The sequence below is a fragment of the Leptopilina heterotoma genome, unplaced genomic scaffold, assembly GCF_015476425.1.
Source record: "Leptopilina heterotoma isolate Lh14 unplaced genomic scaffold, ASM1547642v1 Lhet_115, whole genome shotgun sequence".
NCBI lineage: Eukaryota > Metazoa > Arthropoda > Insecta > Hymenoptera > Figitidae > Leptopilina > Leptopilina heterotoma.
This window is the reverse complement of record NW_025110834.1, coordinates 435,764-459,348: the sequence shown is the minus strand read 5'-3', so window position 1 is coordinate 459,348 and position 23,585 is coordinate 435,764. Positions and strand designations below refer to the sequence as shown.

The window sequence follows — 23,585 nt, the reverse complement described above, 5'->3', positions numbered from 1 at the left end:
CATACGAAACAATTAGAGCGCGAAAAATTCCTCGCTCTAAAGAACTCCAATAATTTTGACGCAAAAATGACCATCACAAACAAAAAAGCCCACGGATGGTGGGGAGAAGACGACAAAAATGCTCACATCAATTATCTTGAGTTGAAAGCAGCGTTCTACGGTCTCAAATGCCATGCCAAAGATTGCAATAACTGATCGATCCTACTTAGGATAGACAATACCACGGCGATCTCGTACATAAACAGAATGGGCGGAATCCAATTCCCAAAACAGACAGAAATCACCCGAGCTATATGGAATTGGTGAGAAGGTAAAAAATTGTGGATACATGCTTCCTACATAGAATCAAAAGAAAATAAGGAAGCAGATGAACAATCGAGAATATTGCCGCAAGACACAGAGTGGGAAATAGCGGACTGGGCCTTTAATAAAATTGTCGAAAAATTCGGGAACTTCGAAATAGACTTATTTGCGTCAAAGGCAAATGCAAAATGCGAAACCTATGTCTCCTGGCACCGTGATCCCGATTCCTCAGCAGTAGACGCGTTTACAATAAATTGGTCTGATTGTTATTTCTACGCATTTCCCCCATTTTGCCTAGTATTACAAACTTTGCAAAAAATACAAGAGGACAAAGCCGAAGGAGTGGTGGTAGTACCCATGTGGCCCTCACAGCCTTGGTACCCTCTCTTCGTGCGCTTAACAACTTCAAAACCCATCTTATTTAAACCTGACATTGAACTACTATAACCTGTCCTTTCAGAAAAACACACCCTCTACACGAGACGATTACCCTGGCGGCAGCTCACTTATCAGGGAGGCGTTCGTAAAAAGAGGAGCAACTGAGAAAGCAGCAGACGTCATGTTAGCCTCAATCTCCGAGGGAACATTGAAGCAATATGAGAAAACTTACTTGGAATCACTAGGAAAGAACGAAACCTTGTCACTGGAAGAGTTGACAAAAAAGCTAGCAACGCTATTAGCGCTAATAACTGCGCAACGAGTTCAGACGATAGCAGCCATCAAATTAGAAAATATAAATATGAATGTCGACCCAATCAAAGTAAAAATTACTTCGAGAATTAAAACCACAGGTCGCAATAAGTACCAACCAATCATGGAAGTTCCAACTTTCCCTACTAATGAAGTACTCTGCGCAGCAACGACACTAAAAGAATACATAAAAAGAACAGCAAAACTACGGGAAAATCTCAAAGAGGGCAACCTTTCCTGACATATAGAAAGGCTCATAATGTGGCCACATTACAAAGTATAAGCAGGTGGATAAAAAATTCATTAAAAGAAAGCGGAATAGACACCGAAACATTTACGACACACAGCACCAGACACGCTGCAACCTCAGCAGCAGCTCGAAATGGCGCTAATGTGGAAACCATCAGGAAGGCCGCAGGATGGACACAAAAATCCTCAGTTTTCGCTAAATTTTACAATAGGCCACTCACAAACAACTTCACATTCGCAGAGGCAGTACTGGGATAAAAAATTACAAATCTAACTTCTTTATTCCTTTAGTCAGGATAATTCTTATCTCTATTCAATGATAAAATATAAAAAAATTTTTCTTGTAAAAGTCAACAATTTAGTTGGTAAAAAATTACCAACCCTATTAATAAAAAACAAAATAAATAAATAAAACGAAGTAAATCACTTCCTCAACTCTAAAAATCTACATAATTTTGATCATGAGGACGAGGCAGCGAAATACAATTAAGAAATTGAACGAACTTACCTAAAGTGAAGTTCAATTGAAATTGTATGAGCTGCCTCGTCCGAAGAGATCAAACCCTCCCGGCCCTAAGCTCCGGAGAAGCCCCAAAAATTTCGCGATTTACTTTAGGCTCTAAAATGTAATGACAGAAAGCGGAAGAGACGGCAGCGACACCTAAGAGTGGCGCTAAAAAATCTTAGAATTTGAAATACTGTGGTGGAACAAATAGTGAGTAACGTGACTACATAATTTTGATCTCTTCGGACGAGGCAGCTCATACAATTTCAATTGAACTTCACTTTAGGTAAGTTCGTTCAATTTCTTAATTTTTTTAAAAAAATTTTTGATAAAATTCTAAGCAAGAATTCAATTATTTTCATAAATAATAAAACTCATCGAAGAATTTCAATTATTATTTTTAAATACTATTTTAAAGTAATTAATCGAAAAATTCAATTATTTTTACAAATAATAAAATTCATCGCAGGATTTCAATTATATTTAATACAATTTTACAGGAATTGGTCAAAAAATGTAATTATTCTTAAAAATCGCATTTCAATTCCTCGTAAAAATCAATTATTTAAAAAAATGTTTTTTTAAAATTCTTTGAAAGAATTTAATTATGTCGATAAATAACAAAATTATTCCCGAAAATTCAATTATTTTAAGACATTCTAATAAAATTCTTTGTAAAATTAAATTATTTTCATAAATAACAATATTCATCACAAGAATTCAATTATTTTTAAAAGTAACAAATTTTTTCTTGGAAATTCAATTATTTAAAAAAATTCTAATATAATCGTTCGCAATAATTTAATTATTTTCATAAATAATAAATTACTTTTTAGGAATTAAATTATTTTTAAAAAAAATTGAATACAATTCCACACAGACATTCAATAATTCTCCAAAATTTTACTAAAATTCTTTGTAAAATTTAATTATTTTTAAAAACTGTTTGCAATTCAATGATTTTCAATATTTACTATTTTCATAAAATTTCCAAACAGAACTCAATTATTTATAAGAATGTTTTTTTAAAATTCTTCGAAAGAATCCAATTATTTACAAAAATATTAGAATTTTCCACAGAAATTCAATTATTTTCAAATATTTTTATAAAAAAAAATTCTTCGAAAGAAATCAATTATTTTAAATACAATTTTAATTAAATTTTTTTCAAATAATCCAATTATTCTTTTAGATTTTAATAAAATTTGTACCTAGAATTCAATTATGTCGATAAATAACAAAATTATTTCCGAAATTGCAATTATTTTGTGGGATTTCAATAAAATTCTTTACAAAATTCAATAATTACTTTTGTAAATAATAAAATTTACCAAAGGAATTCAATTATTTAAAAACTTTTAATAAAATTCTATTCAAACATTTCATTATTCTCATAAATAATAAAAATTTCACAGAAATTCAATTATTTACAAATTTCTTCGCAATAATTCAATTATTTTCATAAACAATGAAACTTATATTATTGCAGATTTTCAATTATTTTTAATACAATTTTCATCGAATTTCTGGAAAAATGTGAATATTCATAAAAGTTTTATTAAAATTCGTTAAAGAATTCAATTATTATTTAAAACTTTGTTGATAAAATTCTTTATGAGAATTCAATTTTAAGAAACATTCAATTATTCAATTTTAAAAAAATTTTAAATAATTGAATTCTTGTAGAATTTTCTAATAAAAATTGAATTAAAAATGAATTTTAGTTCAAATTCAAGATAGAAATTGAATATTAAAAGCATTATAGCACGAATTTTTAGAAATAAATAAATTTTGAAAAGGTTTTAAATTAAAATCTTTAAATATCTGAATTTTTCATACTTTCTAATAATCAGTTCTGTAGAACTAGTGCTATTGAAAATTTTAATTAAAATTCTATTTAAATTAGTTGAATTTTATAATAATATATTAAATGATTAATTATTTAATTATTAAAAATAATGGATTAATAGAAGAATTTGAGTTAAAAACACAAAAAAAAAATTTATTTTGAAGAAATTACAAATGAAATTGCAGACATTTAATTATTTTCAAAAGTATAAAATTTCTTCACAGAAATTCAATTATGTTCAAAAATATTAAAAAATGCTTGTCAAGAATTCAAGTATCTTGATAAATAATAAAATTCTTCTCCGAAATTCAATTATTTTCAAAAATTTTAATATAATTCTTGTCAAAATTGCAATTATTTTCAAAAATTGAATTCTCGTAGAATTCTAATAAAAATTGATTTAAAAATGAATTTAAAAATGAATAGCAGTTAAAATTTTAGATAATACTTGAATATTAATATCATTACAGCGTGAATTCTTAGAAATAATTGAATTTTGTAATTTGATTTAAAAATTCTCAAAGAACCTTTTCAAAAATTATTTTCAAAAATTTATTTCAAGAAGAATTTTAGTTAAAAACTCTAGATAATAGTAATTGAATTGAAATTATAAAAATAATTTTGAAGAAGTAAAATGTTCTTTTTTTTACTCGGACTGGTTATACTTTTGTCATTAATTGGTCCGTAATTTTTCATTTTTAGTCCGTAAAGTCCGTATTTTTAAATACTTTCACTGGTTCGAACCCTGTTTTTAAAAACTTTTCGCAATTCAATGATTTTCAATATCTACTATTTTCATAAAATTTCCAAACAGAACTCAATTATTTAAAAAAAATTTTGTAAAATTATTTTTTTTGTAAACTATTTTTTTTTAATTATCTTAAGAATACAATTTTTTTATGAATAATAAAAATTTCTCAGAAATTCAATTATTTAAATTAGAATTTGTATAAAATTAGTCGAAAGGAATAAATTATTTAAAAATTTTTTAAAAATTCTTCGCTAGAATTAAATTATTTTTATAAATATTGAAATTCTTTCATTAATAATGAAATTCGTTGCAGCAATTCAAATTATTAGCAGGTTAAGAAAGAAGTAAATATTTTTGATGAAAATTAGGAAAAAGTCAGGAAAATAAAAAATATGGAATGGAATTTTTGGTCAGTTTTGTGAAGTGTCTAAAACAATTTTTTTTGTCGTGAAGTTTCATTTTTCGATAGCTACTTTTTTACTACTTTTTTAGTTTGAAAGCTACTTTTTTAAAATTAATTATCATGTGCGAAGTCTGTAAGTGATCCACTACATTCGTATTAAATTATATATTCATATTTTACAGAATTTAGTAAGACAAGTGAATAATGAGACACTGGATAATGTATCACACAATAATGTGGAACCTACAATTATTTTACTTCAAGCACGAATTAGAGGATATTTACTACGTAAAAGTATTTCTGATAGATTTACATATTTTTACAATAATATTGAAAAAGTGATAAGAATCCAAACTTGGTGGCGAGAGATTTTAGCAAGAAAGTACAATGAAAATTTGCTCGATCCAAAATTTAAACTCGATCGAGAGGGAGAAATAACATCATTAAAGTACTTCAAGAAACATGTAAGTTTTTAAAACAACATAATTTTTTAGTTCCAATTTAAAGGTATTCTTTTATTCCTATTTTTAAAATAGTACCTAATTATTGTGCATATTATATTTTTTAGGAAGATAAAGTTCTTAAAATTCAAGCTTTGTGGCGCGGCACAGTAGCCAGAAAAGCATTTCAGTCGCTTTTACATTTAGATAAACCACCATTTACAGTAGTGAAGCGATTTTCTGCAATTCTAAATTTCAATTCTGAAGATTACGACAAAGATCTTCAATTGCAAGTAAGTATTCTTTATTCTAAAACAAAATATATTTTATAAAAGAATAAGTTTTTTGATTTATAATTTAATAATTTAGAAGAGATTTGATACTGTTTAAAAACTAATAATATAATTTATAATCATTTATACAAAAAAAAGTTTGATATTTTTTATTTTACTCTCTAGCATTTAAAAAATGATGTGGTTCAATTGATTCGACATAACCAAAATTTATCTCAATTGTTGGACAGTATGGATATAAAAATTGGACTCTTAATTCAAAATAGGATAACTTTAAAGGTACGCAAGTACAGGCCTCGGATATTATAACATTTTCGACTTTTTATCGACTTATTTTAAAAAATTACGACTTTTTCGACTTTTCTTCCGAATATTTTACTAATTTTTAGTATAAAATGCAACATATTTTCGAAATTTACAATTGAAAAGAGTTTCAATAAATATTGAAATTTTGTAAAATTTAATTAAAAATAATTGATTTTTTTTAAAGTGTTTTCAAAAAAATTTTTGAAAATAAACATTTGAAGAATTTTAATTGCAAATTTTGAAAATAATTGAAATTAAATTCCTCGGAAGAATTTAATTTTTAAAACAATTTTTAATATATTTCGAATAAATTCAATTATTTTCTAAAATCTTAATAAGTCCTTCGAAACAATTCAATTATTTTTTATAAATAGTAAAATTCTTCGCAAGAATTCAATTATTTTTATAAATAGTAAAATTCTTTGTAGGAATTCAATTATTTTCAAAACATATATTTAATTAAATTTCTCGGAAGAATTCAAATATTTTCAAATATTTCCATAAAATTCAATTATTTCCTAAAATTTTTAATACAGGCAAACCTCGCTACGGCGGAAAGCAATTATACGATTCCGCCGTAGAGAGGTTCGTTAAAATGCTATTAGTGAGTGAACGTTCAGGGATGTATCAACCATTTTAAATCATATGATCTTTAAATATGAAATAGAAGTTATGATAATTTATTAATAACCTTATTTAAAAATATGTATTAAAAATCATTGAATTCTTGCAAAGAATTTTGTCAAAAAATTTGAGAATAATTGAATTCCTTCGCAGAATTTTATTATTTATGAAAATAATAGAATTCTCGCGAAAAATTTAAATAAAATTTATAAAAATCTTAATTAAATTCTTTTGAAAAATATCTTTAAACTTTTTTAAAATAATGAAGTTTCTTTAATAGTTATAATTGAAAATTTTTAAAGTAATTGATTTCTCAAAAATTTTAATGAAAAATCTTCAAGTGTAAATTTAGAAATGGTAATTAATGAAAATTAGCTACAAAAAAAAATTATATTAAAATATTTTTGATAAAAATAATTCTTAGAATTTTTGCATTCTAATTTTTTTAAAAATTCAATTATTTTCAATATTTTTAAATACAAATTTCCAAAAATTCAAATACATACAAAAAATAATATTACAATTTTTTACAAATTATTTTTAACATTTTAACAACATATGATTTTTTTTAGATTTATTAAAATTTTGGAGAAATCGCGTTTATAATATTAATAAATTCAGGGTTGCCACGCAACCTGGAAACCTGGAAAACCTGGAAATGTCAGGGAATTTTTATAAACCTTGAAAAAACCTGGAAAAGTCAGGGAATTTTGATTGGAATCCTGGAAAATTATTATTTTCTAAAGTTATTGTGCTTATTCTTGAAATCTAATTTTTCTTTAATTCAATTTTCTTAATTCAAATTTCTTAATTCAATTTTAAAAGAGTTGCCTTTACAATATTTCTTTGCAATAATTCAATTATTTTCATAAATAATTAAAAAATTTATAGATTTACAATTATTTTCACAAATAATAAAACTCATCGCAAAATTTCAATTATTCTTAAAAATTTTATTAAAATTCATCAAAGAAATTCAATTATTTTCAAAATTAATAAAATTCTTCGCAGAAATTCAATTATGGTCAAAAGTTTAACAAATTTATCGTCAAAATTTCAATTATCTTTATAAATATTAAATTTTTTCTCCAAAATTCAATTATTTTCAAAAATTTTAATGAAATTCTTTTTAACAAATTCAATTTTTTTTTCAAAAATTCTCCTCCAGTCAATGATTTTTAATATCTACTATTTTAATAAAATTTTCCAAAAGAAATGAATTATTTTAAACATTTTTTATAAATTTCTTCGCAATAAATCTATTATTTTCAAAAATATTTAATTTATCTTTACAGAGATTCAATTATTTTTATAAATATGTAATACGATTTTTTACAGGGATTCAATTATTATTTTCATAGATAATAAAACTCATTGCAGAATTTCAATTATTTTTTATACAATTTTAATCGAATTCTTCGAAGAATATAATTATATTTAAAATTTTATTAAAATTCGTCAATAGAATTAAATTATTTAAAAATTTGTTAATAAAATTCTTTACGAGAATTGAATTTTGAGAAACATTCAATTATTCAATAAATTATTTATTTTTGTATTAAAAATAATTAGGTATTTAAAAAGAAATATTATTAAAAAATTCGTCTCAAGAATTTAATTATTTTCAAAAGTAATAAAATTTTTAGCAGAAATTCAATTATGGTCAAAAGTTTAAAAAAAGTTATAGTCAAAATTTCAATTATTTTTATAAATATTAAAATTATTCTCTAAAATTCAATTATTTTCAAAAATTTTAATAAAATTCTTGTCAATATTTCAATTATTTAAAAAAAATTTAATAAAATTCTTGACAAAATTTCAATTATTTTTAAAAACTTTTCTTAATTCAAAAGAATTTTTTTTACAGAGATTCAATTATTTTTGATACATTTTTAATCTAATTTCTCGAAAAATGAAATTGTTCTTAAAAATTTTATTGAAATTCGTCAAAAGAATTTTAATTATGTACCTATTTAAAAATTTGTTGATAAAATTCTTTAAATGAGAGTTGAATTTTAAAAAACATTCAATTCTTTAATAAATTATTTTTTTTTGTATTTAAATAATTGAATTGTCGTAGAATTTTCTAATAATAATTGATTGAAATATGAATTTCAGTTAAAACTTTAGATAATAATTGAGTTTTGAAAATCAGGTCTCAAATTATAATCTTTGAATGTTTGAATTGTTCATACTTTTAACTTAAAATTGTGTAGATTTAATTTTTTTGTAAAAGTTGAATTGAATTTTTTTGAAGTTATTTCAAGTTTTTATTTTATTTACGACAGTTCCGAGGGAGGGTAAAGGGCTCCAAAAGAAGGGTTACGGGTTTTAGTGGGTCGGGCTGGTAGTGGGTCGCCAGTTTATTAAATTTATTATAACATTTATTTATTTATCCTTTTTTTTAAATTCCCTTTTTTTTTTATTTTACCAACCCCACATAACCTTGGAGTGCGGAATCCGGGGTATCTGTAAACAGATTTCCCAAAGTTCCCTAAGCAAAAAAGGAAGTTTTTATTTTCTAATATATATTTGATTGAAGAATTTCTGAATAATCGATGAAATTTCGTAAAATTGAATTGTAAACAAAAGGATTTGAAAATGTTGAAAGAAATTTTTCATAAATTATTAATAATAATTAATTTACACTTTATAAAGAAGAATTTTAGTTAAAAATTGTGGAAAACAATAATTGAATTAAAATAATGAAAGTAATTTTGAATAAGTTACAGTAACAATATTTTTATAATAGGTATAAAATGATGATTTTATCAGTCCAACATTTTTAATTATTATAAAACATGTTTAATTTCAAAAAGGTTTAAATTAAAAATTTTTAAAAATATAAATGTAGTTTAAAAAACCTGGAAAACCTGGAAAACTCAGGGAATTTGAAATCAGTAAAAGCGTGGTTAATAATTTTAATTATTACAATAATTAAAATTCTTTGAAAATTCAATTATTTTTTTAATAGAATTTACCAAATTTCAATTGTTTGAAAATTTTTTAATTCTATATCATTGAAAAACTATTATATCTTTCATAAATTATTTTTAAAATATTTTTGAAAAATTGATTTTAAGAATTTCTTTATTATAATTTTTTGAAAATTAATTAAAAACGTAAAAATCATTGGACAGTTAGAATCATTATAAACAGATTTACTTGACAAAAATTAAGATCCTGAAGACATTCTAAGTTGTATTTAAATAATTGAATTCTCTAAGAACTTTCGGAAAATTATTAAAAATAATTGATTTCGAGAAGAAGTTTGATTAAAAATTCTAGAAAAAAATTGAATTTTAAGAGAATTAAAGTTGCAATTTTTAGAAGTTATTAAATTTTAGAGGGTTTTAAATAGAAATTTAAAAAATTTTATTCCCGTATAAAAACAAAGAAAAAGTATTTAAATATTTATTTAACGAAATTATTCAAGTTTTAAATAATTTAATTTAGAAATTAGTGAAAGAGCAGAAGAATAAAAAACAAAATTTTTCTGTTGACACTGAATGAAATAAACGACTTTTTTTCTATTTTAAATCGACTAAAGCGACTTTTTTTTGCACCTTAAAGTCGATCCGAGGCCTGCAAGTACGATTAAATTTTTTTTAATACTATCGTAAAGTTGATATTAATTGTATTAAATGAAATGCAGGATGTCGTCGCACATGGAAAAAATTTAGAATCTTTAGCGAAAGCAAAATATATCAAAAGTCATCGTAAAGATTCATTTTCTGAATCAACAATTTCGAAAGGACTGAGATCACTTACCAAAGAAGGACGTAAAATGCTCGAAGGATATCAACATTTATTTTATGCATTACAAACGAATCCAACATATTTATCTAAATTACTATTTTTATTACCACAAAGTAAATCGAACAAGTTTTTGCAAAATGTTATTTTAACTGTTTTTAATTTCGGTTCGAACATTAGGGAGGAGTATTTGCTTTTAAAACTTTTGGGAACTGCACTTAGAGAGGAAATAAGGTAATTTGTTCTAATAATTTTCTTTCAGTGTAGTAAATAATTATTTTTCATAATATGTATTATTATTTTAAAATTCGTTCTATGTCAGTTGTCAATAATGTTTGTGGTATATTAACTAATATAATTTTTAATTTAGGTGTAAATTTGAAAAACCTTCAGAGGTAGTAACAGGGAATCCTCTTGTTCTAAAAATGGCTGTTAATTATGCCAGGCAAATAAATGGTCAACGAGCATTGCGGCAAATTCTTGGACCTTGTATTGAGAAAATTCTCTCGGATAAAACTATAAATATTGAAACAAATCCTGTTGACATTTACAAATGTTGGCGTAATCAACTCGAAATGGAAACTGGAGAGGCTTTGTAAGTTTTCTTGTATTCTTTACTCATTCAGAGAATATAGTTTTCTGTTGTTAGAAATTGATTCATTATTCGTTATTACATTAATTTTCAATTTGGATGAAACAGACGCCTCTAAAATTGATTTTACTTTATTAATTTTTGTAACGAAGAAATATTTTGCTTCTAGAGACCTTCCTTACACGGTTACTCATCAACAGGCTTTGCAATATGACGAAGTCAGACAAAGATTGAACAGTGGTTTGAAATTACTGCAAATTACAGTGCAAGAACTTTTATCACGAATAATTGCTTCAAAAAATTTAATTCCTTATGGAATGTTGTATATGTCGAAAGTTCTAAATGAAACACTATCTGAAAAATTTCCAAATGCACTAGAAAAAGATATGTTGAAAGTTATTGGAAATCTCATTTACTATCACTTTATTAATGCAGCGATAGTAGCTCCAGATGCTTTTGAAATAATATCATTGCCCGTTGACAAATCTTTATCAAATGATCAAAGACGAAATCTTGCAAGCATTGCGAAAATTTTGCAGTTTGCAGCATCTAAAAAAGGAGTAAGTTTTTAAATATACAGGTAAATTGCCATCTCTGTACTGTGTTTTTTAAGTTATAGTATTTATTAGTATTATTAATTTTGAGCACTTTATTTTATTTGTGGGAAACAGACTAATACAAATACGAATCCTTCAATTTTTTTCCATTTTTGACAATAATTTATTTTTAAATAACATAATTCTTAAAGAACTATCATAAAATTATTATTACTTACAAATTATTTAATGAATAATTTTACTAAAATATTTCAAAAATAATTGGATTTTAAAAGAATTGAATAAATGAACTTCATTCAAAAGGTTTCAATATGAAATTTTAGAAAATTTAAATTTCGAAAAGATTTAATTAGAAATTTAAAAGAATTTAGTTTTTTGAGAAATATTAAAAATTCATATTCTTCTGAAATTAATTAAATTTTTTAATATATGTGACCGGGTCTGAGAAAAGGGACCTACTTACCAAAATCAACTTTTCGAGAAAAACGCTTTTAAAGTTTTCTATCCAAATAAATTAGATTTCTTGAAACATTTTACATTTAAATTAACATGATGAGTGTTCTTTATGTATTTTTTTATGCTGAATCCGATTTTCATGTTTAAATAATTGTTCAAACAACCCTGTTATTGTTATAAACAATTTACTTTGCAAAAATCAAATTATGGAATTTTCAAAATTAATTTAAAAGACTTCCAGATGTCCTAGAGGTCTGAAATTTTTTATGCAAGTTCAGAACTGATACAATAATGAATAATTCTGAACTCTCCAATAATCCATAGTTATTTTTTGACTTGCACAACCAGGTTGCCGATGACGGGTATACTTGGGGATCATCCTCGATGAATTAAGTTGAATTTTTTGTAAATGGTTTAGGCATTCAATTTAAGATCTAGGGGAAATATTCTTGACATTTAGACAACCAAGAGTGATTTTTGTCTTAAAATTACTTATATTTTCATAAAAAAAATTAAAAAATTTTTTTTTTTAAATTTCTTTAAACAATTGCAAAATTTTTTTTTTAACAATCGAGACTGATTGCATTGTATTTCTAGGACCTTAAACTATAAGAAACCATCATAAAAAAATCCATTTTTTGGTAAGTATGTCCCTTTTCTCAGACCCGGTCACATATATTCTCTGTAATATTCACTTATTTTCATAAATAAAAATATTCCTCATAAAAACACAATTATTTTAAAAAATAATAAAATTTTTTGCAGAAATTCAATTATTTTCAAAAATTTATATAAAATTATCGTCATAATTTTAATTATCTTGAGAAATAACAAAATTTTTCACCGAAATTCAATTATTTTCAAAAATTTTTCTCAATTCGATGAATTTCAATATGTACTATTTTAATAAAATTTTCCAAAAGAATTGAATTATTTTAAAAAACTTCTGATAAATTTCTAGGAAAATATTCAATTATTAGGGGAGAGTGGGGCAAACCGGACCCCCTAACGGTTTTTTGACTCTTGTGACTAAACGAATGAACCGATTTCATTTTTCGATGGCTTGTTTGAAAGATCATTTAATTGCGCAACTTTTTCCCAGAGACACTTATACTTTATCTTTTATTGTTTAGTTGATGTGTTAACTTTAAAAAATTTTGCAAACGGTCCGCTTTGCCCCACCCCCTGGGGTAAACCTGACCGTTTGGTTTTTTATTTATAATATTGCATTTACATAATCTACAATAATAAAAAACATAAAGAATCATGTAAACAATGGTTGTAGTAATGAAAATAATAATACAGGATTGAATTTTAATGAAATAAACATTTTTTTAATAAAAAAATAAAAATGTTTGTCATTATCAGAGAAACAATATTAAAGGGTCCAATTCTCATTGGAAGACAATTATTTTTCATTGTAAGTAAATATTTTAATGAAAGAAACATTTTATTTAAAAATAATTTTTATGAAACTTTAATTGAATGGAAATATCCTATGGCCGGTTTGCCCCACCGAAAACGGTCCGGTTTGCCTCACAGGCCCATTTTGAGAATAAATGTTTGTCAAAAAGAAACGCTTTGCAAATTCATCAAAGTTTTTGGTGGTAAATATTCCTGAGGTATGTACTCAAAACCTAAGACCTAATATTTGGAAACATTACACGATTTCCTCAGAATTTCCTTAAGAAAAAATTCGTGAAAGTGTAGAAAAAAACTAAAAAAAAAAACTTTTGCTCCCTTCGTCGCACAAACGCAAGCTAAAACTGTCAGATTGAAAAAATTAGGTATACTAAACATGGTTGTTTTAAATTTGTAAACAACACTTTTTCCAATTTCGCCATTTCGGAAATATTGAGGGGGGTCCGGTTTACCCACCGGTCCGGTTTGCCCCACTCTCCCCTATCATAAATAAGAAAAATTTTACAGGAATTTAATTATTTTAAAAAAGTATATCAAGTAACAAGGGAACAAAGGCAGCCGTTTCTTTACGGTGATTATTGTGACGTGAGTAATTATTCTCAAAAATTGTATTAAAATTCGCCTAAAGAATTCAATTATCTAAAAATTTGTTGATAAAATTCTTTATAAGAATTCAATTTTAAAAAATATTCAATTATTCAATAAATTATTTATTTTTGTATTTAAACAATTGAATTTTTGCAGAATTTTCTAATGAATATTGATTTAAAAATGAATTTTAGATAATAATTGAATATTAAGAACATGAATTTTTCGAAATAATTAAATTTTTAAAAGGTTTCATATTAAAATCTTTGAAACTTTGAATTTTTTATACTTTTAACTAATAATTCTGTAAACAGAACACCGAATGAAATCATTTTAAATGTTAAAGTAATAAAAATTCAATTATGTTCGAAAATTAAAAAAAAAATTGTTAAAAATTTCAATTATCTTTTAAAATCATAAAATTCTTCTCCAAAATTCAATTATTTTCAAAAATGTTCCTCAATTCAATTATTTTCAATATTTACAATTTTTCTAAAATTTTCTAAAAAAATTCAATTAAAATTTCAATAAAATTCTATGCAAACATTTTATTATTTTCATGAATAATAAAAATTTCACAGAAATTCTGATATTTACAAATTTTTTATAAACTTCTTCGCAATAATTTAAGGAATTCAATTATTTTCATAAATTTTACAACTTATCGTGGAATTTCACTTATTTTAAATACAATTTTAATTGAATTCCTTGTAAAATGCAATTATTCCTTAAAGATTTCATTAAAATTTGTCGAAAAAATTAATTATTTAAAAATTTTCTTAATAAAATGCTTTATAAGAATTCAAATTTAAGAAACATTCAATTCTTCAATAGATTAATTATTTTTTAAAAAATAAAAAAAAAAATTTTATTTTAAAAAAATTAAATATTTAAAAATTTTCTTCATAAAATGCTTTATAAGAATTCAATTTTAAGAAACATTCAATTATTCAATAAATTATTTATTTAATTATACTTAAATAATTGAATTCTCGTAGAATTTTCTAATAAAAATTGATTTAAAAATGAATTTTAGTTTAAATTTAGATAATAATTGAATATTTAAAGCATTATTTATTTATTTAAGTAGTAAACGGGACTATGATTATAGCCTGAATTTTTCGAAATAATTAAATTTTGAAAAGGTTTCATATTAAAATCTTAGAAAATTAAAATTTTTCATACTTTTGACTAGAATTCTGTGGAAATAATTTTTTTGAAAAAGTTTAGTTGACATTTTTTAAAATTATATGAAGTTTTTATTTTCTAATATATATATTTAATTAAAGAAGTTTGGAATAATTAAAATTTCGTAAAATTGAATTGTAAACAAGTGGATTTGAGAATTCGCAAATAACTTTGTCAAAAAATATTAAAAATAATTGATTTATAGAAGAATTTTAATTGAAAATTCTAGAAAATAATAATTGAATTGAAATGATGAAAATAATTTTGAAGAAGTTACAGTAGCAATATTTTTATAACTTATTGAAATTTGACATTTTTAATTTCTATGGAATAAAAATAATGATTAAATATTTATTTTAATTACATCTGTTGATGTTTTCGAAGAATAAATTTTTAATTAAAGAAGTTCGTAAATAAATTTATTAGAACATTTTTTTCATAGTATCTAATCATTTTTAGAGTAAATCAGAATATTCTTTAATATCAGGGAAAAAATCAAAATTTTGTTTGGAAATAAGGGAAAAATTAGAATTAAATTTTTGTGTCAACCCTGTTTTTGGTTTATGGAAAAACTTGAGTTTCGGTATATCATTAAAAATTCATTTCATATATTATATACAATTGAGCTTTTCCAGTTGGGAAAACTAATAAATATTTAAGAGTTTCAGAAATTGTTTCTGCGTCTTTAAATCTGTCTGATAAACCTTGTGTTATCTCGAGATGATCCTGTTTTACACTAAAAAAATATTATTGCTTTTCAACTAAAAATGGTGTAAAAAAATTTTCTCAAAAAATTGATTTAGTTATATTTAAGGATTTTAGGGTCACTGAATCCGAATTTATTGTCAGATTTAAAAAAAAAATAATGGATGCATTATGGATAATTTTTAACATTTTTGGCATTTTTGGCACCCGACATTTTGAATTTAATAAGTTATACTTATTTTTGACTAAGTTCCTTTTAGCAATACTCACAGAAAACTGAACTGGTTCCCTAAAAAAACAGTAGTACACTGATGGCAATTGTTTCATATTCTACTTTACAAATTAATGTTTATATCAATCTAATGAAATTTATGTATGTTTTTTTAGTTTGGTGATGAAGCAACACATTTGGTTTGCTTAAATCCATTTATAATAGAATGCCATGAGAAGTTTAAAAATTTCTTTCGATCTTGTTGTGAAATAGAAGAAATTGATGAGCATTTTAAAATTCATGAATATACAGAGGCTACTTTAATTGAAAAGCCTGAGATATATATCTCTTTGCAGGTAAATTATTTTCTTAAATAAATTTTCTAATTGTTACATCAATTCCTAAAAAAGTTTTTCTCCGATTTTTATTTATGAGATTTTGACATTATAATCATTTCATATCTAACACTGCAGTTTTGTTATGCTACTTTTATTACAGGAAATATGCGATACCCATGGTCTTGTGGAACAATATCAAGAGCAAATTGCTCCAAATCCATTAGATTCTCTACATGAACTTCTTGAAGATTTGGGTCCCACGCCTACTGTTGCATCATTATTGGGACTAAGTATGAAAAATAGTTATTTCTTAAATTTTAGAATTAAAATCACAACAATAACATTAAATATTATAAAATGTTGATTGGGAAGTTACAATAAATTTTCTCATTTCAGACAATTCGACAGATGAAAAAATCTTATTTCGACATGGAAAAACTGAAGTTTGCTTGACACTTACTAATAAATTTGAAATTCCGGAGAATGAAGATTCAAATTTAAATAAACTGTTTATCAAAACAAAGGAGCTTTTAGTTTCATGCATACGGTTTTTGCAGGGGAATACATTATCTGAAGCACTGGAATCTACTCCGTTACACATCCAAGAAAAATTGCCTGATGATCATTATTTATCGATGACTTCTAATTTTAATACAGTTCATAACAGGTATATAAAATTTAACCAGTTATTTCCATTTAGAAACTATATTAAATAAATAATTGGATTCAATCTTATTGTGACACTTTTGTATTTTTCAGTCTGCCTCTAAACGATTGCAAATTACAACTTCGTTCATATCTAAATAAACTTGAACTTGATGGTTTGGTAACAGAAAAAGATGGTTATCAAAACATTATAACAGCAGTGGCAAAAGATTTGTGCAATAAAGGAAAATATCGAGTTTTTCGAAACAAAGAATTGCAAACATTACAGGAAACGAAACAGCAACTCGAAGAGAAATGTAACTACTATAAAGAGCAAGTGGAATATTACAACCAATATATTCAAAAATGTCTCGAAAATCTTCATACTGGAAAAGGGTAATTAGGGGCGCATGATTATTGCCCAAAATTCAATTTCATAATATTCAAAACATCGAAATTCTTATTATCGAAACGTCAATTCACATAATTTTCATATTTCGAAATACCATTCATCATAATTTTCATTTTGTCGAATAATCATTGATTCTAATTTTTAAATAATCGAATTGTTTTTTAACATAATTTTTATTCTGACTAATGTCTATTGGTTAGAAGTATTAAATGTTCGAATTATCAATTCGTCGAATGCTCAAAATATAGAATTGTTAATTCGTCGAATGCTCAAATAGTCGAAACGCTATCTGTTCGAATTGTCAAGTAGTAGAATGGTAAAGTAGTCGAATGTTCAAATAGTCGAAGCGCCATCTGTTCGAATTGCCAAGTAGTAGAATGGTAAAGTAGTCGAATGTTCAAATAGTCGAAGCGCCATCTGTTCGAATTGCCAAGTAGTAGAATGGTAAAGTAGTCGAATGGACAAATAGTCGAAACGCCATCTGTTCAATTTGTCAAATAGTAGAATGGTAAAGTAGTCGAATGTTCAAAACGTCGAATGCTCAGAACATCGAATGCTTAAAACATCGAATTGTTAGTTCGTCGAATGCTCAAAATGTCGAAATGTCAATTCGTCGAATCGTCAAAACATCGAATTACCAAAATTTCGAAAAATTTGTTTGATTTAAGTTAACATTTGTTTGTTTTAAGTTAATGTTAACTTAAATCAAACAAATTTTTCGAAATTTTGACAATTCGACGTTTTGACGATTCGACGAATTGACATTTCGACATTTTGAGCATTCGACGATTGGACAATTTGATGTTTTTAGCATTCGACGTTTTGAACATTCGACGAATTGAAAATTTGATGATTTGAGCATTCGACGAATTAACAATTCTGTATTTTGAGCATTCGACGAATTGATAATTCGAACATTTAATACTTCTAACCAATAGACATTAGTCAGAATAAAAATTATGTTAAAAAACAATTCGACTATTTAAAAATTAGAATCAATGATTATTCGACAAAATGAAAATTATGATGAATGGTATTTCGAAATATGAAAATTATGTGAATTGACGTTTCGATAATAAAAATTTCGATGTTTTGAATATTATGAAATTGAATTTTGGGCAATAATCATGCGCCCCGGGTAATTAAATACTTTCAAAACTTATTTAAATAAAAACTAATTTTATATTTAAATACTTTACTTTTTGCGGTTGTTATAATTATTATAGGTTTCTCAGCTTTAAATGTTCTCTAGTTTCTACCATCTAAAGATTATAATGGACTTTAAAGTGGATGTATTATTATTTATATTAACAGGTTTCGCACTCATCAATTAAAACCTAATATTTACTGCTTTTTTTACGTTATGCTACTATTTAAGTACTTTTTTTAGATTTCAGCCACTAAAAGCTACTATTTCTGTTTTTTTTAGAATTTACACTACTTTAAATTCCCTAATACTAGAAATAAAAAAACTATTCTCAAAAATTATAATCAAATTCTTTAAAACGATTCAATTATTTGCAAAAAATATTGGAAATTCAATAATTATTTTCATGAAATTTCGCAAAAGAATTCAATTATTTAAAAAATAATTGACCAAATTCATCCAAAAATTCAATTATTTTCACTAATAATAACATTTTTCATGGAAATTCAATTTAAAAAAAAATGTTTTATAAAATTCTACCTATGCAACAATTCAATTATTTTCATAAATAATAAAATTCTTCTCAGGAATTCAATTATTTTTGAAAATTTTAATAAAATTCTTTGCAACTATTCAACTATTTTCATAAATAATAAAATTCTTCGCAGAATTTCAATTATTTTTAATACAATTTTACAGGAATTGCTCAAAAAATTTTATTACTCTTAAAAAACTAATTTCAATTCCTTGCAAAAAATAAATTATTTAAAAAAATGTTTTTTTAAAATTCTTTGGAAGAATTCAATTATGTCGATAAATAAAAAAATTATTCCCGAAAATTCAATTATTTTGAGACATTTTAAAAAAATTGTTCAAAAGAAATCAATTATTTTAAATACAATTTTAATTAAATTTTTTTAAATAATTCAGTTATCCTTTTGGATTTTAATAAAATTATTCACAAGAATTCAATTATTTATATAAATAATTCTTCGAAAAAATTCAGTTATGTCAATAAATAACAAAATTATTTCCGAAAATTCAATTATTTTGAGACATTTTAATAAAATTCTTTGCAAAATTCAATTTTTTTCATAAATAACAATATTCATCACGAAAATTGTATTAATTATTTTTAAAGTAATAAATTTTTTCTTGTAAATTAAATTATTTAAAAAAGTACTAATAAAATTGTTTCCAAGAATTCAATTATTTTCATAAATAATAAAATGCTTTTTAGAAATTCAATTATTTAAAAAAAAAATTAATAAAATGCCACACAGTCATTTTATTATTCTCAAAAATTATAATAGAATTCTTTGTAAAATTTAATTACTTTTAAAAACTTTTCGCAATTCAATGATTTTTAATATCTACAATCTTCACAAAATTTCCAAACAGAATTCAATTATTTAAATATTGTTTTGTAAAAATCTTCGTAAGAATTCAATTTTTTTCATGAATAATACAAATTTCTCAGGAATTCAATTATTTAAATTAAAATTTGCATAAAAATAAGTCGAAAGAAATCTATTATTTAACAATTTTTTTAAAAGTCTTCGCAGGAATTAAATTATTTTTATAAATATTTTAATTCTTTCATTAATCAGGATATGAAAGAAGTAAATATTTTTTATGTAAATTAGGAAAATATCAGGAAAATAAAATAGGTATAGAATGGAATTCTTCTCAGTTTTGTGAAGTGTCTAAAACGATTTTTTTTATCCTCAAGTTTAATTTTTCGATAGCTACTTTTTTACTACTTTTTTTTAAGTTTGAAAGCTGATTTTTGCTACTTTTTAAAATTAATAATGCAAAGTTTGTATTTACAATATAATTATATAGAGAAAAATATGCATAACAATTTAAATAATATCATTTTTAAATTAGATTATTGCTTAATAATTTTGACAAAGTGATCTTTTTAACAGAATTAAAAAAAATAAGAGGTTTCGTCTCTGACGTGAAATTTAAAGAGGGTCACGTTTCCCATGTCAAATTCAGTAAAAAAAAGAATTAATATTTTATTTTTTTCTCTCTGAATCTATGAAAAGACCAAATTAATATTTTGATGGTAAAAACTAGAGAATCTAATCTTTTTTTTTTTTTTTGGAGTTTTGAATTAAATCGCATTGATGATAAATATTAATTAATTTCTTTTCCATACATATATAATGTTTATATTTAATAATGACTTTTGTTAACAGTTCTCTACACGCCTTAAAATTGAATAAAAAACACAATCATGGAAAATTGAAATCGAAAACAACATTGAGGTATACTGGAGCTAAATTACAGGAAAAAGGTGTTCTTCTGGAAATAGAAGGCCTCCCTCATAGTCAGTTCAAAAACGTGAGTTTTGAGATTGCACCCACTGAAAACAATGGAGTTTTTACTGTAAAAGGAAAATTTATGGGTGTTGAAATTGAAAAAATTGATATTGATATTCAAAAGCTTTTAGAACTTCAATTTGAAGGTTATCCGGTTATGAATATGTTTGGTAGAGCAAAAATTAATGTTAATTTATTACTATTTTTATTAAATCGGAAGTTTTACGGTAAATTTTAATATTTTTGTGTCATTTTTATAAATATGTTTAATTTAATTTATTTTAATAATTAATGTACGATCATTTTTTTTGTAATAAAATGTAATGCGTAAATATAATTACTTTTTTATAATTAAAGTATACATTATCATCATCATTCCTAATATACAATTGCCTTTTTGTTAATAATAATCTACACCTTTATTTTCTTTCATCTTTTAGGTGTTAAGGTACCTAGTATGGTGCTTTTTTAAATGTCGATTATCTAAATGTTTGAAATTCCACCCCCTTATTTTGTTTTAAATTTATTAAAATTATTAAATATAAATATAAATACAAAATATAATTTATTAAAATTAACATTATTCCCCGAGTTAGAAAACAATTTAAAAAGCAATTGTTGTGGAAAATTAATATACAATATTGTAGTTAACGGTGTTCGACGGTCTCTGAAATTTCTAGATTACATTCGACAAACCGCTATCACCCAACAAATACGGCACTGCCTGGTTTAAATGACGTGAAATTGGTAAACAATCATTTTCGAACGAGTTTTTCTCTGCACACAAGCACTTTTTGCAAAATCTGAATCCGAACCATTGACACAAATCTTCTTAATTACCTAAATCCAAAATATTTTTTTAATCCTTGAAGAAACGCGATTGCAAAATGGGAAAGGCCAGAGTAATGTAATGCGAATCATTTTGACAGCTGAGCCTTTACGCTCCCAGCATGCTTCTGCCCTCTACACGGAGAGAAATTTGAACCGTAAAAGACGGTGTCTAATTCAGAAGGTTAAATGAGGGGGAAAGTTCACGGTAAATCTGAGTGATTTCACCGAGTTTTTCCATTCACGAATCGCAAGTGGCAGTGACAGTAACCGTCAGAGAGCGCTACATCTTGTAGAAAATTATGATGAGTTTCCATTCATCGCCTAAGACTCTGATCACACCGTGATTTTACGTTCAACCTTCTCTCCGAGACCGACAGATTAGCTCGGTCGGATAAATGCCTGGCTCGGTGGGCGGACCAAGGGTACTTGGTTCGCGCCCATTAGCCTGGGATTTTTCCGGCACGTGAGATAATCTGAGCGGGAGGTTTGACGTCGAGGTATAATGATGTGCACCGTCGATTATTGTCCGGTACACACCATTAGAACTCGACTGTCGATAAACCGGTTGTACTCAGGAGAGGTTTTCTACAGTTTCCCTCTTCTCTGGCGAGAAAACCCATTGACGGGTGGTCTAGGCAAATGCGAGTACTCCTAATCTCAAAAAGTCGTTCTGTAGAAACGCAAAACTAGTTGGTATATAAGAGTATGTGTTCTGACAGTTGGCCTAGCTTCAAGTCATTTAAAAAGAAAAAAAAAAAAACCTTCTCTCCTTGTAATGGCAAATGGTTGGAACAAACGTCTTGCCGCCTGTCATTACATCCCAGATAACAATAGTGCGTCGCACATAAGTGTCACGAAATGAGTTTCATTTTGTGCATGCATAAAATCTGCTTAAATGCATGAAAATAAACTACACATGACTAGCACGATATGCGTCTCATTTTCTGCGTGCGAAAATTATGTTTAATGCCATTTTTTAATGCGAGTATATTGTCGCACGATGGTTGCACGTATGTGATGGTAATGCAAGGCATTTTGTGTGTTCGAAAGAGCACCTTAAAGTTTTACATTACGTGACTTAAGACAATTTGCGTTTTGTGCGTGAAAAAGTGCACCTTTAATGAGCGTTCTTCACACTATTGGGACTATTCACCCATTACACAGGCCTACAAATTTCAGACCCACAAACGGGATAAGTCATTTCCGATGTAATTTGTCACCCTGAATCCAAAACTGGCAGCGAAATTGCTCTATCACGTCAGGATTCTGAGATATTCTAACCTAAAAGAGTAAAAAAGGCCATTTTTGGCAACATTCGACTCTCCATAACATCTACAACAAATTTTTTGTATCATTGGAACGAATTTTAAAAAAATTACAATTATTCACCTTTCAAAATATTCTACACCCGATCCGATCCGACTTTTTTTACTAAGATACAACAATTTAAAGTTTAGGTTACACGACCTAAAAACTGAAAAAAGGAAGAAAAGAATAATTGGAAAGTACTTTAACTTAAGCATGTGATTCTTAATATTTTGGGATCGTTGATTAGAAAACCGATGTCGGATTTTTAAAATTCAAAATGGCGGATCCAATATGGCGGCTGTCAAAATAAAAAATTGATCGGATTCGCTTGAAACTTTTTACTCGGGGGTTTTTGTGGTCGCTATTTACGAATCCGATGTCAGATTTTCGAAATTCAAAATGGCGGATGTAATATGGCGACATTTTTAAAAAATTTAACGGATTCGCTTAAAACTCTTCACTCGGGTGTTTTTGAGGTCGCTTATTAAGAATCTGGTGTCACATTTTCGAAATTTAAAATTATTGTGGATCTAATATGGTATTATATGTTAGTAAAATCGAAAAACGTAAAATTCGAAGTCTTTTGAGTACTTGAAAAAAAGATTTCCACACCTATAGATATCTAAATTGAGAAAAGATGTATTTACAGGTCCAGATATAAGCAAAGGAGTGATTCTGTATTATAT

General features: G+C 25.3%; 1 protein-coding gene across 1 annotated transcript in view; it reads left to right on the top strand.

Annotated features, from left to right (window-relative positions):
• Positions 1 to 21,060, top strand: part of LOC122508959 (ras GTPase-activating-like protein IQGAP1) — a 61,430-nt gene extending 40,370 nt beyond the window's left edge. The window contains exons 16-26 of the mRNA XM_043622657.1: positions 4,933 to 5,214; positions 5,319 to 5,483; positions 5,649 to 5,762; positions 10,069 to 10,403; positions 10,540 to 10,764; positions 10,931 to 11,321; positions 16,065 to 16,244; positions 16,387 to 16,516; positions 16,623 to 16,893; positions 16,986 to 17,267; positions 20,638 to 21,060. Of these exons, the coding sequence (XP_043478592.1) occupies positions 4,933 to 5,214; positions 5,319 to 5,483; positions 5,649 to 5,762; positions 10,069 to 10,403; positions 10,540 to 10,764; positions 10,931 to 11,321; positions 16,065 to 16,244; positions 16,387 to 16,516; positions 16,623 to 16,893; positions 16,986 to 17,267; positions 20,638 to 20,998 (2,736 nt within the window). The 3' untranslated portion in view covers positions 20,999 to 21,060. The remainder of the gene's footprint in view (positions 1 to 4,932; positions 5,215 to 5,318; positions 5,484 to 5,648; positions 5,763 to 10,068; positions 10,404 to 10,539; positions 10,765 to 10,930; positions 11,322 to 16,064; positions 16,245 to 16,386; positions 16,517 to 16,622; positions 16,894 to 16,985; positions 17,268 to 20,637) is intronic.
• The last annotated feature ends 2,525 nt before the right edge of the window (positions 21,061 to 23,585 follow it).